Source organism: Cynara cardunculus, unplaced genomic scaffold (assembly GCF_001531365.2).
Source record: "Cynara cardunculus var. scolymus isolate 2C unplaced genomic scaffold, CcrdV1 Un_Scaffold_621, whole genome shotgun sequence".
Taxonomy (NCBI): domain Eukaryota; kingdom Viridiplantae; phylum Streptophyta; class Magnoliopsida; order Asterales; family Asteraceae; genus Cynara; species Cynara cardunculus.
Window position 1 is genome coordinate 45165 of NW_020200595.1, and position 15391 is coordinate 60555.

Sequence of the window (15391 nt, forward strand, 5' to 3'; positions counted from 1 at the left end):
ATTATGATATTTTCATAAGATTAGTACTTATCTTATATTTAAACATATTTATCAGCTGGGTTTATAAACTTCAAATATGGATTTTTAATCAATTATACCTGTATAATATAAATTTTGAAATAAGAAATATGAGATAAATACTTTGAAAAACAGTAAAGATACCTCTTAAGTATTGTTTTTTCTGTTTATGTTTTCCAAATTAAAAATCAAAAAAATTTTACATTCATTATTTACAAGACATATTAAGAATGTATATTTTAAAATATGTTCATTTAATGATGAATAATTTTAAAAAGTTCGTTTAAAAAAAAACATACTTTAAAAAAAATATGTCAACTCTCGCGACTTCAATGCTCGAGTTCTATAAGATTACTAGAAGATTTTCTTGATTGTCTTCCAAGCTTTTGGAATTAGTAAGCTGATCCGGATATTGATAGTTAAAAAAACATAATATTAAACACCTGAATAGCACTTTTCAAAGCATAAGTTCTTAAATATAATGTTATATATATATATATATATATATATATGTGTGTGTGTGTTTTTTTTTAAAATAACAAATTAAAAAAAATTATATTCATCTTGCTACAATTTCAAAAGAACAAGGCTACCACTCCTTTCTTTGTCATCACATTTTTATTTAATAAAATTAAGAGTAAACCATAAATTTGGTCCTTATGATTTTTTGAAAATTACAATTTTCATCCCTATAATTTAAAAATAATAAGATGATTATCATAATTTATACGTTTAAATTTGATTCTTGCCTTTAATGACTTATAAAAATCTTGTTACATATGAGGAATTTTCATTTTTATTGGTTTTTTATCCTTCTCCAGATAAAAAACCAAATGAACCACAATCATAAAATAAATTTTAATTGGACAAAAGAAAAAGAATCGATAAATGAACAAAAATGTCCCTCATTTAATGGAACTTTTTAACGGTCGTTAGAGAAAAATAGACTAAACCTCAGACGTTTTTACAAACATTGATAGCCATCTTATATTTTAAAACTGTAAAGATAAAAAGTGTTATTTTCAATAAACTATAACCCAAATTTGTAGAACTTTTTTTTCTTTTTAGTTAAACTTTAGGGGGTGTTTTTCTACAAAAGTTATTATCAACTTATTATAAGTTAGAAGGGTTTAACTTCTTCAAAAACTTCTTATTACCGGTATAAACTGTTTATCCAAACACTTAAAAGTATTTATTACCGATGTCATACTGGAATAAATCAATAAATTGTTTTTATAAGCAATCTTAAACACCCCTTATACTACAAGGTTGATGCATATCCATGTTAAAAAATGTGGCACGTCACTAGATGCAATTTTTTTAGTTTTGTTTTTAACATGATAAATAATGTTTTTAATCATGAAACAAGAAAGAGGTATCGAGAATCAAGGATTAAAGGGTATTGAACTGATTTTATAAACTTAGTCCAGATATATATATTATCGAAATTAAATATGATAAACAAAGTTAGTAAATCTATAACTCTCACTATTTGGTTATAGTTTTTATTTAGAAGAGCAAAAATAATTAAAATTATAAATTTTCACTTTAAATTTTAAACACATCAGTAGAATGCAAAAACTAAATGGTTTGGCCTGTGGCATTTTATCTGTCTTTTACGTTTTTATTTCAGATTTATCAACATGTTATAGCTGAATGATTTAAACAGTTAAACCAATAATTATGGCTTAACACTTTGCGTGTTTTATGACTTTATCTGTTCTCATGCTTTATGTCCAAACAAAAATTATTAGAAATTACCGATGATATTAATTTCGTTTATAAGGTTATTTTAGGTCATTTTTTAATGCATATTTTATACATTTGATCAATAATATATATATATTCTTTTTATGAAATTACATATCTAATAGAAATATTATTTTTTACATTGAGAAATTTAATACTAAAAGAAACCGTTGATTTGATTGGGTTGATGACATTTGAACAATCCAACCCAGTGTTTACGGTTTGAAAAATCTTAACCCAACCCAACCCGTACGGGTTGGTCGGGTTGATACTTTGATACATTAAAATATTCTTCTAATCTTGAATATGTTATTTTTCTACTCATAATTTCTTTTCATCATCAACCATTTGATACAACTTATCCATACTTCTTACGTATATCACATTCAATTAATTTCCTCAATTCACATATATATGTTCATAGTTACTGAACATATATACGAATGCGTTATATAGAGGTTGAATAGATTGAAAATATGTGTATATGAAGGGCATGCGTGATAGTGTAACTGTCTAATGTATATATTAATAGAAATTTAACGATCATATTAAATTCAAGAAATAAAAGGATATCGGGTTGGGTTGGGTTCAAATAATATTAACCCAATACCTACAGTTTGAAAATTTTACAGCTCGATTAGACATCGGGTTGCGTTATTTCCCGTTGGGTTGATTGGGTTTTTAATTACCCCTACCTGTGTCTAGTCCTCTTCATGATCACCATCACTCTGTATCCTCACTCTAGCCCCATAAGGTAAGAATCAAACTTGGGACTTCTCATAAGGTAAGCTTGAATCCAACTTTCTATACCATCACAACTTTATTAGATTTTATCATAACTTTGGTTTTAAAATATTTCAGGACATTCTTAAAAAGTAAGTGGATACATTTTTTTTCTCTCGCAATAAGTGAGCGGTAGCACGAGACTTCTCTCGACCCTTAGTAGATATGATACTCTTCATCGGTGGAGATAAACAGAGGTTTGATGGCTAGTCGTGGGTGGTTTCATGAAGTTTGATGGCTGGTAGTCAGATGAAGTTTAGTGGTAGGTGTTGTGTGTAGTATGTGTGTTTGTTTTGTATGTAGGTGTGCTCTATTTGTGTGCCTAAAATAGGTGACGGTTGCTGGTTTGGACGGCTGTGAAACGTTGATGTTGGGAACCGAAAGTCCTCTATGTGTGTATGTGTGTATATATATATATATATATATAATATAATAAATGATGTTTTCTTTTGACCCTCTAAGTTTGTATGTATACATTTTGGCTAATTTAAAAAAAATGTTAAAAATAGAAAAAATGATAAAAAGACCACTTTGTCCTTTTTTTGACCGACCTAGCAAACGGCCGTTTGGTCCAAGGATGAAATACATGAAAGAATTGTACCACCAAATGCTCACGTAATAAATGAAATCTAAGAACTTATTTCGTAGAAGAATACATACCATATGGACCAAATTCGTAATATACTAAATACAATATTATTTGATGCCCGTGCGACAAAGAAAAGAAAAAAAGGACGTGCGGTTAACGACGTCTTTTGACGGCGTCAAAGAATATACGGAAAAGTAGCTAAAGCTATCTGGTCAAATTCTACCTACAAACCAAACACGCATTAACTACTTGTACCATCTTCTGCAAGTGTTGTAATCTGCTTTTGTCCTAATCACCCAGTAGAATTTAGCTACCTATATTTGCTGAGCTAAACGAGTAGCACGCAGCGACATTAACGGTTTCGAGATTCGAGACGCCATTGGAATTTCGAGCTTCATTCTGTGATCCTGTTGCTGACAGACATCACGTCAATCTCCATTTCTGTTTTTACTTTTCTTGTAGAACTTAAATGAACAGATTTGGTTCCTGTTCGTGACAGATCGGAAGCTTATTAACTTGGTATGCGTTTTCCCTATTTTGCTATGATAATCTGCTTTGAATTGTGTCGATCTTTTCAAGGATTGTTGTTTCGGTTCTTGGTTTGGCTGATTTGTGTTATTTTTCAGTTTTTAATCGACTTCTTGTTTTGTGTTATGGTTTTTTTTTGGCTGATCTTGTAAATATGAGCTTCGATTAGCTTTCGTTTTTAGGGTTTGATTGTCTCCTCGTAGTTGACTTGTGCCAACTGGGCCTGAAGTTGAAGAATTTCATACAGAGTACTTGATTTGTTTATTTTTTTGGATGTCTTTTTATTTTTCTCTTTTGCATATTTTCTAGATACCGTGTAAATGCGATATTTGAATCAATATGCTTTTCTTGAAGGATTAAGTTTTTAGGGTTTGAATTGTCTTCATTAGTAAACTAACCCTAGGCTACAAAAAAGGGGCCCGATACTTCAACTCGAGGAGCGACCTATTGGTTTACCAAACCCCCACTAGGCGTGTGTTGTGTGGACCTGAAGTTGAAGAAATTTACAGTCTCTTCTTGATCATTTTCTTTTTTGCACATTTTCACGTAAAATGACGTGAAGATTTTGGAAATTTATTTGTAATATTCTTTTTCAGAAAGTTACATGTGTTAGTGTGTCGGTTACATTCCAACCTTCAAATTGGAGCTCATTTTAGTTCAAATTTGAACCCATCTTGTTCGATTTAAGCCATGGAATTGTAGTTTATAAAATACCCTTTGTATTCCCTTTTGAATGTGAGCAGCTACAGTCCTTTTCCCCCTTTATGGTAATCTCTTGCTTTGTACATTGGTTTCTACCAAGTTGTCTTAGCCACGGAAATTGTCCTTAGCCACTGGGGCCGGTTAAGACTTTTGATGCCCTGCACGAAAATAATAAAAAATGCCCCTAACCCTATTTTTGTAAGCCAATGAAACAATGAAACATGCAATTTTTTAAAAAGTTTAAAACCTATTCAAGCTAAGTGTTTAAACCCCTTGTTGATTTTTTCTATTAACCTGGATATCCAACCCGTTATGCGAGCTGACTAATCCCAGGGCGACCATCTGCTTTGTAGATAGCCTGGAGTCACCGCATTTGAACCTCCGTGGCCACAAGGGGATTTTTATTCCTCCTTGCATTTGAACCTGGGACCTCCTGGTACTTTTGACCTTTGGAGCCAAGCTCAAACCAATCAGACACCACCCTTGTGGTTATGTTGATTTTTATTAATTATAATAAAAAAATACAATAGAGAGGGGACATAAAAACCAAAACCCCGAATACAAAATATAGAATGATAAAAGGATAAATCCTGGATTAAGATCGTGTTTCCTTCTTTTCTAGTTTTCCCTTTTCCAAATTGAAATTAGCAAAATAGAAATTTTATTTCAATATATGAGACTTAAAAGACAAGGAAAACTATAATTGCTTTTTAACTAAAATAGTAAATTACATCCAAATTATTGTCATAATAAGCAAAAAGTAAAACTCAAAAGTTACATGTCTAACGACTAAAGGCTAAGGGCCTATCTGTTAGCAGCTTAATGGAACAAATAGCTTATTCGCTCAACTATGCATGATTGTTTCATGGTGGCTTAATGATATAGAAAGTGATCATTCCAGTAAGCTTCCAGGGGAGCTTTATATAGAAAGCAAAGTTTTTTTTTTCCAAACATGTCCCTTCCAACTAAAAAAACGCTCCTTACATCTGCGAAAAAACTCTCTCAAACAAAAACTTTTCCAACTTATACAAACAGATTAATTATACAGACAACTTTATTCATATAGAACTTAATAATAAACCAATCAAAAAGGCCCTTAAATCTAATGCGGTAATGCCAAACCTCAAATTAAACAAAAGTCAAAAGAACAATAATAAATTGTAAATTTCATACTCTATGTTACTATGCATTGCAAAGAACAAGTGTCCAATAATTAAGACAATATCACAATATTTTGTTAACGTGTGCAGTGTGCTCCAGCTATGTTGATACAATGATGTGCTCATGTGCATTGAAAATTTCAATTCTCATATATTTCAATATGCAAGAGGAAGACTCATCAAAATGACAAAAGCCCTTTAGCCTTAGCCTAGTAGGTCAGTAACCCACATGACCCCATGACCCAACTTTATAATAATCGGTTAGAAATTTAGATTTTTCTTGCACAAAGTTTTAACGATTCATAAATCATAATATGACTCACACAACAACTCAGTAAGTTTAGTCAGCAGTAGAAATCAGTCATTCGAGATTTCCATCTTTGATTTATTGAATCTAATTTCATGACCGTTAATCGGTCTGAAAGAGAACTCCATACCTTGAAAATCGAAATAGTTGAACTTTGAAGAACAATAGAAATTAAATTGAGTTGTTGGAATGATGGCGTTAACCGGTTCACGATGTGCATCATCATCAATGTTTTTATAGTTAAAGCTCAGTTGTCCAATTCCCAAATTATTAAACCAAATACTAGTAATCGATGACAACTTGATGCCCCTTTAGGCTTTGATGCCTTGTGCGGCTGCACGGGCTGCACGTGGCTAGGGCCGGCCCTGGTAGCCACCTAGTTATTTTATACTTTTGATGTTTATGGTTTTCACTTTCATACATCTAGGAAGCTGACATCATCTGTTTCCTTATGACCTGACCATGTTTCCATTTCAGTTATTCCTCTATTTGTTTGTCTTACTGACCAGGAGATAAATTCTCATTTTATTGGTTTTACATGCTAAAGTATTAGATAGGAGACCATGATAGTTGGTTGTTAGTGGGATAGATACGTAGTTCAACTGCTAGATTTCACTTTCTGCAGTAGTAAATCCATGGTCAACTAGAGTATCCCTCATGTTCCCAAAGATGCTTTGAACTCCAATAAATAAACTTCAATTCATGTCCCAATAAGGGGCATGTATTTGGGATAGAGGGTTGCTATCTCCTCTTTGGACTCCAATAAATAAACTTCAATTCATGTCCCATACATAACAGCTGAATGATTTTTGCTCGATTATCACAACTTATATACATGGTATAATCTATGTTTGAACTTCATAATGGTTCTTAATGTCAACATCTATACCTACTCAACTGCAGTGTCCATATTCTTCACATAGAAGATTATCTAATTAATCTGATGTATAATTATCAAATTACTTTTTCTTTGTCCATATTTTGAGCTAGGCTATCTGCTACTGTAAGTCTGGCAGCAACCAATATCTTCCTAAAGACTCCACAGAATGCCTCTCCATCTTTAGCATTTCTTAAGAAGCAGAGCTGTACCTCTCTTTAGTCATCAAAACTTCAAAATTTTGTCATGGCATAGTTAAGGCGGGTGATCCACTTATATCGGGTGGTGTTATCAGCACATATAAGAGTTCAAGGGGAGCAAACACAAAATAATAATGATCCCTTGCTATATACTGAGTACTAACTGCCCATACGATATTTTGTTCTAAAGATTTAACATCGTATGTATCCTTTCGGTTTCGTTCTCAGTTCATAAAGGTTACGAAGTGGTTGCTGAAATAATTTTTTTACTGTGACTTAAACATGGTGCATCTTTTTGCAGTGCCTACAGGGAAGCTTGTTTAAGAGTAGAGAAGTCGTGTTCTGAACCGAAAATTCGACCAAGTTTGGAACCAGCATCTTCTAGGTAAAGTGAATGATGACCTCGAACTGGTTCTTTGCTGAGTTGTAATGTACTCTCATTGCTTGGTGTCTTATTGTCCTTATTGTCATTGACTTTTTGTATGACAACTGTTCTCTTATATTTCTCATAAATTCTTAAGGGATGTTATGCTTAACGAGTTCGCTGTCAGGCTCCATATTCTTCTTGACTTTTTGTATGAGAACTGTTGCTTGGGTACATGTGTTTTGAATCTCAAATCTTGCTGATGCTTAATTCAGGAAGTTGTCAAAATCTAATACTCACAAGGAGCTTGTGTTTGTGTACATGACCAAGTTCCTGATGGTTTTCCCATCCATGTACTTCTAATATGTCAATTTTATCATCTTTCTACAAGCTCACCTTTTCCAACACAAGTGGACAATAAAGAATTCTTTAGTTCGAGATATGAATCATTGAATAGGATATGGTACCGTACTACTTGTGGTAAAAGAGGACATGGCTTTGAATATGGTACCGGTAATGTAATGGGATGCTAAGCCCAGATCTTGTAGTCTTCTTCATCTGTACTCTTTTAGGGGGACGGCTTGGAGCAACTACTAAGGTTACTCTCTGTAACCTTAATTCACCAACTCAAATAATGGAAACAGCCTATCTAAAATGCAAGGGAAAGACTCTGCAAAGCCTCTCCCCCGAACCTTGCAAGCTCGAGGAGCCTTGTGGCACCACAATCACCCTTTATCTATACTCTTTTCTTTCCTTTCTAGCCACTTATTTTTTCTGCTAACACTGTCCCATCTTCAGTTTTTATCATGCTCTCTTTTAGCATTCACTAGCATCTCTCTCACACTGTCGCTATTTTTGTGGGCGTGAGACCTTAAAATGGCAATAATTCTGGCCAACTCATGTCAGCTGATCGTAGGATGTAATGTTTCTAGTTGGTAATATCATTACCTGTACTATATCCCCAACTTGCTTTCTCAGTTTTCTGGCCCCTGAAACAAAGACATAGTAAACTGGACTTCAAACACCTGATATTGAGGGTGGCTTGTTTCAGCATTGTTTTGTAAATGCTATGAAGCAGTGAAACAATGTTGAGGTTCATTGTATTTGACAAGGGAACATTGTTTTATCATTGCACTCTAATTCTTAGCACATCATTTCTTGCAGCGTGATGGGCCGGGATATTGCTAGCCTACGCATTGATAAGAAGCCCAATGTTGGTAACGTGAATTCTAATGGTGTCATTCGTGGTACGAATCACGCTTCTCCAAAACATTCAGGAGAAAGTGTTAAAGTAAGAAAAAGTGAGGCTGAGGATGGGACTATAGAAGGGTCGCATGTTGAAAGAAGTCCTGAGAAGCAACATGCGGTAGCTGTTAAAAGCACCAATCATGAAACTGGTTCTCCTGAGGGCATAACGCAAAAACCTGAACCTTCGAAATCACGTGAGAAAATTATAAGCTCTCCTGTTAGCGCAGCATCAGGGTCTGCCTCTGTTGAAGAAAACATTGCCCCTGGTCTGCATGCATCATCAAACATCAGTAATTTTCATTCCCCTACAAACACAAAGCAATCACAGGTAAGCATACACTCAAAAGATTGTATTGATGATGCTTTCCTTTAATTTCTAGATCCAGAATCCTTTCTCCATTATAATTCTCGACTTGTCTGTGCATAGTGACCCAAGTTTTTCTTTGTGGGGGATGAGGTTTTAATGATAATAGTTGAATTCCTTACCTTTGTGAAATTTGTCTACTCTACACTTATAATTTATAAATAGGAAGGGATTAAGCATTTTATATTTCTTATTATTTGTCATTGCTGTGGATTTGCTTTAGGAGGAGTTATATTGCCATTTTGTTATCATTTGTGCATGTCATTCTCAGTCTGCACTTAGTATTGTTTTTCTTGCCAAACCAGTTCAAATTATAGATCACCTTTCAAACATGGGTATTATTTGAAGAAGCATATCGATGCTACTCACAATGCTATAACAATAATGGTGTTCATTGAGTTATCAAGAATTAACTTTGCTGAAGGAGTACGAGCTTCTGAGATGAATTCTACATTTTAGCCTACATCCCATCACAGATTCGCAGTCGTACATAACATGGGGAAATTCATGTAATATAGGATTAGGTCATGACAATGCTGAACAAAGTGTCATCAGATGTGTGAATCAGAAAGTGATGCTTGAAATTCAGTTCTTATAGGAGGAAAAGGGGGAGGGGAGTATAAAAACACTATTATAGACTTCCATGGACAATAGAGTATGTATACAAGACATGTTCCACAGGACTAAAGAAGAAAGAAGGCACCTCATATAAGCATAGTGAGATTTGGGTCTCTCTCAAACAAGAGTGCTTTTATAAAAAGGAAAGGAATAACATGCGTTTTATCCCAGCCTGGTGTGGTAGGTTACAAGGAAAACCATTAGCAATTGTAGAAAATGCAACCACTATAGGGCTCTGATACATGTATAGCATCCTTCCATCTCTTACATCCAAGGAAACACAGTAGAATTGTTATTCATTAGAAAGAATCCGGACATGGATGCACACATTGAAATAAACGTCATACAAACAAGTGTCACGTAAATTTGACAGGCTTGCTGCTCTATTCTTACTTTCACTCACTTCTTCCTTGTTTTGGTTTTCATGCTAAATCCCATGAAATCGATTGGCTTACATAACTCTTCTATCCTTTTTTCTCCCTACTTTTTTTAGCCCAACACTGACCCACAGTCATGCAATAATCAAAAGTCAAATGCTCAAAGGGAATTGCACCCATCACGATTAAGCTGAGATAGGGAAGATTAAGGTGGTTTGGACATGTACGCAGGAGGCAGATTATGGTAGTGGTGAGAAGGGTAGAGAGTATGATGGTTGGGGGAGTGAGGAGGAGGGGCAGGCAGGCCGTGGGATGAGCAGTTGTTGATGGACATGACAACCATTCCGAGAGATGACCTTTTACAGGAGCTCTTGGAGATGCAAGATTAAGCTAGCATATTATGCGTAAGGATCTGTAGCATGTAAGGGAGGAAGGGAGTTTGTAGACGATAGAGGGTGAGACAGGGAGAGGGGTAGCGCAGTGGCAGTTAGGTTACTAGGGCCTTATGTCCGATAGAGGGTTGTCTTAGGTTTCCCTATCTTTCTTGTCTACTATTGTATCTACTGTGCCATCTTTTTGTTGTACACCGGTGTTGGTTCTTCTTCATGCACTAGTAGTTGTTAATATTGCTTTCTGTGTTTTCCTTGTTTGTTCAACCTATTTCCCTCACATTGAGAAATTTCACACCAACTTTCTTTGTAAGGCCTATCCTATACCTTCTCTAATCAAAGTTCTTATACAAATTTCCTGTTTTCATGAATGCATCCAGAGGCTATGTTGGAGATGGCAAATCGTCCAAATTGGTTCTCTTTCTTTTTCTTGATCAGCAGCACCTCAAGCTTGTATCACATACCATCCCATCATTGGCCACACATCCACCTTGCACAAGATTCTTGATGCATGTTGCCACTTCAATCATCTTGATCTTATCTTATAGAGGAATATATTAAACCTGAAGGCTTTGAAATAAGCAAACATTGTGATACACTGCATCCATCCCAAAATAAATGTGTTCCTTTGATATAACAGGGTTATGTAGGAGGTGTGGTTGATCGAAAAAGTTATTTGACAAAGCTATATGTTTCCAATTTTTATGCTCATTAACTAACAAAAAGATCATAGCTTTTCCTAAAGTGAAGTCTGGGGAGATGTGAAGTTGTGGAGCCTATCAAATCGACTGTAACACTTCCCTACTCTGTCTGCACCCAATGCACTCAACAACGATAAAGAGGACACAATTGGGACATAATTTTCATGTAGATGCTTCATGCTTATCGGTGGACATTCTATAGTGGACAAGAGGCCAGTTATATTAGCCTGGAGGGTGTAAAACTTTTTGTAGGTATATATATATGTGTGTTTTGGAGTTTTTGCAACAATATTCCCAGAAAATACCTTTTCTCTAGAACTTCCGTGTACAATTACCACACGCTTTGGGAGCAGATGCATACTTTAATCTTAGGTTATGACCAACAGAATTTCTTACATCTGACATGTTGATTCAATTGTTGATCCGAAACGAATACTAACATGAGGAATTTTGCAATAATTGAACAGCGGAACTATCCTTTCTCCACACCAAGGCCACAAAAATCTGATACAAATAAATATCGTGATGAGGAAGATAACTGGTCTCTGGCTTCATCGTATCCTTTTCTGATATGTTTTTTCTCTTAATAATTAGTTCTAATGTTTAACCAATTTAATGTGTAAAATATGTTCATTGTATATGCGTATTATCCTTAGCAATGTACAGTGCTGCAACCTCTGTACGAACAGTGAAATCACGAGTAACAGTTGGAGTAGCTCCCTCCTTTAGAAGTGCTCAACGTGCTGCACAACGGAAGGAGGTAATTTCCTATTACAGATATGATCTTCTGAAGAGCACCCATCTAATGTTTATCAATTCACGGGTTTGAATCCTATTTCATTTTCTGAATTGAAAGAGCATCGTGGGTGTCGTTTTCCATCTCTTTTTATCTCTATTAGATCATTTTGTTCATGCTTTTCTTCCAGTTCTATACAAAGCTGGAGCAAAAGCACCAGGCTCTCAAGGCAGAGAAGATGGAGTATGAAGCGAGGACCAAGGTACATTGCAATACTGTCGACCTACTGCTATATATTGGCTCTATTCTTGTAGTATATGATGTTGACCTTGTTACCGGTCCATCACTCGCCGCTCTACCCTTTGGCTAGAGATCGAGTCCTTGTACATCTTACCCTCCCCATACCCACTCTCAGGTGGGATATGTAGGGCTGGTTTATTGATAAGATCGATCTAGGGCTCTCTTTTGTAAACTGTTGCCAAATGGTAATCATAGGAGGAGCAAGAAGAAGCTATAAAGCAGCTCAGAAAGAGCATGGTTGTTAAAGCAAACCCCGTTCCCAGCTTTTACCGTCAAGGACCTCCACCAAAGGCTGAACTCAAAAAGGTATTTTCTTCTCTCAATCTGCTGTTATTCTATGGATTTCGAGATAAATAGAGTAGAGTGGATTGATGTAACACCCCAAAGCCCAAAGCAACGAACTAGCCCAATAACTTCGAATCCAACTTAAAACCATGGTGGAAGTTATTGATAGCCCGCTACTTGAGACTTATAAGGAGCTAACAATTCTCATATTCTATCAATGTGGGATGAGTTGTTACAAACTACCCCACTTAAACTCCTGACGTCCTCTCAGGCTATCCAGAATCTTCCTCCATCGGCAATGTGGGATTTGCCTAAGATGTTACAAACACCCCCTCTTGAGGACTCATCATACCCGATGAGGTTTGCCCCGAGTTGTTACAAACTACCCCACTTAAACTCCTGACGTCCTCGTCAGGCTATCCAGAATCTTCCTCCTTGTCATCGGCAACGTGGGATTTGCCTAAGATGTTACAAACACCCCCTCTTGAGGACTCATCATACCCGATGAGGTTTGCCCCACCATCCCGATGGTACAAGGATCGGCTCTGATACCATTTGTAACACCCCAAAGCCCAAAGCAACGAACTAGCCCAATAACTTTGAATCCAACTTAAAACCATGTGGAAGTTATTGATAGTGCTTTACTTGAGACTTATAAGGAGCTAACAATTCTCACATTCTATCAATGTGGGACGAGTTGTTACAATTGAATAGTAGCTAGGTTGGCAAAGAGGCGGGGCAACTTTGTCCAAATACAAGACAGGTCCCGGATTCGATCCCGCTCCCCACGCTAGCCTAAGGCGCTGAGTGAGCCAAAAAAGACCCCCTCACACTGGTGTACTTGGAGGTGGGTTCCGTGTGGGGCCGGTTGGGGTTGCCGGTAATCAACTTTTGGCCCAAATAGTAGCTAGGGGTCAATACATGTGGCTTGGCCTCTTAGGTATGATTCACAAAGGAAGCTAGGAAAAACAATTTAGGTTGGGCAAATGTAGAAATTCTAAACCCAATATAAACAATAAAACATGGGTTGTGGTTTACTTCTTTCTTGAAACTTTGGAACATACACTTCCTGATACAAGATGAATCTCGAACCCACCGTCATTGGTTCAAAAGTCTCGATTACTATCAATTGGGGCAAAGACCACCTGTTAGATTGTGGTTTACTTAAACTATGCTGTTGCAGGATGCCTAAAGAGCAAGGATTTAGATACAAATTTATATGAGGAGTCATGCGAGTTTATATTAAATAATTTTTTTATTATGTAACAATCTTTCTTTCTGTACAAATGTTTATGTTATAACTATAAGTTTATAAAATTTACACTTGAATCTTTGAATCTATGCATGGGTTTCGTTGTTGTTTGCAGAAATGTTGGTTATTGAGTCGATTTGAGTATTTGGTGAAGAAATATTTGTTTGACCATTGTGCTATTAAGTTATTTTTGGTTCTGCTACTAAATTTATTATCTGACCACCGTTTGTTCCGATTACATTTCTCCCATTGGTCTTATTTCCATCCAGAAGATGTTCTCCAGCAAACGAGTGTTAATGTTACAGTAGCGAGTCAAATTGGTCAAAGTTACTTTTATTATGGTCAGAAAACAGATTGCTGGCAAAGAGGTCGAAACATATGGTACCGTGGTCAAATAAATAATTGTAATATAATAATGATCAAAGCTTACTGTATGCCATAATACAAGAACCAAACAAAGATCATTTTCTCAATATTATAGAATATGCAATGTTAACTGCCACTCCACTCTGAAGGTTAGAGGTTCAGTCTACATACATTTTACCCCTCAGATCCTACTTTTGAGTGAGACTTACTGGGTGTGAGAGATCAGGTATGCATACATCTTAACCTCATACCCTATTTTCAAGTGGGACATACCGTGTGTCTTTAGAGGTTTGGGTTACGTACATCTTACCTGCATACCGTACTTCCAAGTGGAACATAACGGGTGTGTTTAGAGGTTAGGCCTGCATATATCTTACCAGTTACCCCCAAGACCCTACTTTTGAATGAGATAGGAAAGGTGTGTTTGTACATCTTACCCCTCGAGACCCTATTTCCGAGTAAGATATATTGGGTATGTTTAGAATCATATTGTAAATTTTATTAAACTTATACAAATATGGTTGTTTACTTGGTTGGCTGGCAGCTGCCATTGACCCGTGCCAAATCCCCCAAGTTATCACGGAGAAAGAGTTGTGGTGATACGACGCATTCTTCCGTTGATGAGAAAGCTCTTTGTTCACGGGTGCGTCATAGCTTAGGCGCTTATAAACCTGGGAGCGTTGCTTCAAGTCCGATCAAGCAGAACATCAATGGCATTAACAAAGCCAAGGACCGCACCACCAACGAGACTCCGAAAGCTTCGCCTCATAAATTGACCAACGAGACAAAAGACATCACGGTTCAGTCATGACTCAGGTAACTTACATTTAATTGAAAAAATCCCGAATTTCACTGTATTTTCGGTAAGTGAAGTTGTCGTCGTGGTTTCTGTAACACTTTGTACCCATATGTTTCTGCTTGTAATAGTACATATCATATTAGATAGAGAGAGAGAGACAACAAATGTAAACGATTTTCGTTCTAATTTTCGTCACACTTGTTTCTTCTCCCCTCACTTTGCCTCAGCAGTAGGATGGTACGAATCCTGAAAGGAGGTCACGGACGCTGCCACTTCCTGCTGCTGACTCACACCTGATTGTGGTGGAGAAATCCCACAGGTGGTGTATATATATGATATGGACCAGTTTTACTGGTTCGTTGACTAGCGGGTGAGTGCCCCTGCCCCATGATATTTTAAAAAAGTCGGTTCTAACCGCTTAACCTCAACTGGTCCCTTGATTGGCCCTTCGGTAACTGGACCAGTCATCTAAAAACATCGTATCTGACAACAGTGTTGTATGGGTAACACTGTCTGTGTAGATGAAGGCTTTCGCTTATAAAAAGTACCGGATCAATTCCCTTCTAAAACGTAATTCATGGGTTGGTTTAAGATTAAAAGTGATCGAGGTTTCAAATCAATTCTTACACTTGGGATCTTAATGCTAAATGGTCTTTTAAACAGTTGAGTATCACTTTTA

General features: G+C 36.2%; 1 protein-coding gene across 1 annotated transcript; it reads left to right on the plus strand.

Moving 5' to 3' along the window:
- Positions 1-3455: 3455 nt before the first annotated feature.
- LOC112501838 (protein WAVE-DAMPENED 2-like) lies at positions 3456-14918 on the plus strand. Its single transcript, XM_025105574.1, has 8 exons — positions 3456-3658; positions 7215-7298; positions 8442-8853; positions 11442-11530; positions 11641-11734; positions 11901-11972; positions 12206-12316; positions 14458-14918. The coding sequence occupies exons 3-8, from the start codon at positions 8446-8448 to the stop codon at positions 14722-14724; spliced, it is 1041 nt and encodes a 346-aa protein (XP_024961342.1). The 5' UTR covers positions 3456-3658; positions 7215-7298; positions 8442-8445; the 3' UTR covers positions 14725-14918.
- The last annotated feature ends 473 nt before the right edge of the window (positions 14919-15391 follow it).

Excerpts from the sequence above, each read along its gene's own strand:
- LOC112501838 (XM_025105574.1), top strand. The coding sequence starts at position 8,446 with ATGGGCCGGGATATTGCTAGCCTACGCATTGATAAGAAGCCCAATGTT. Across the intron at positions 11,531-11,640 it reads AACTGGTCTCTGGCTTCATC|TGCTGCAACCTCTGTACGAA; the intron begins GTATCCTTTTCT and ends AGCAATGTACAG. Across the intron at positions 11,973-12,205 it reads AGTATGAAGCGAGGACCAAG|GAGGAGCAAGAAGAAGCTAT; the intron begins GTACATTGCAAT and ends TGGTAATCATAG.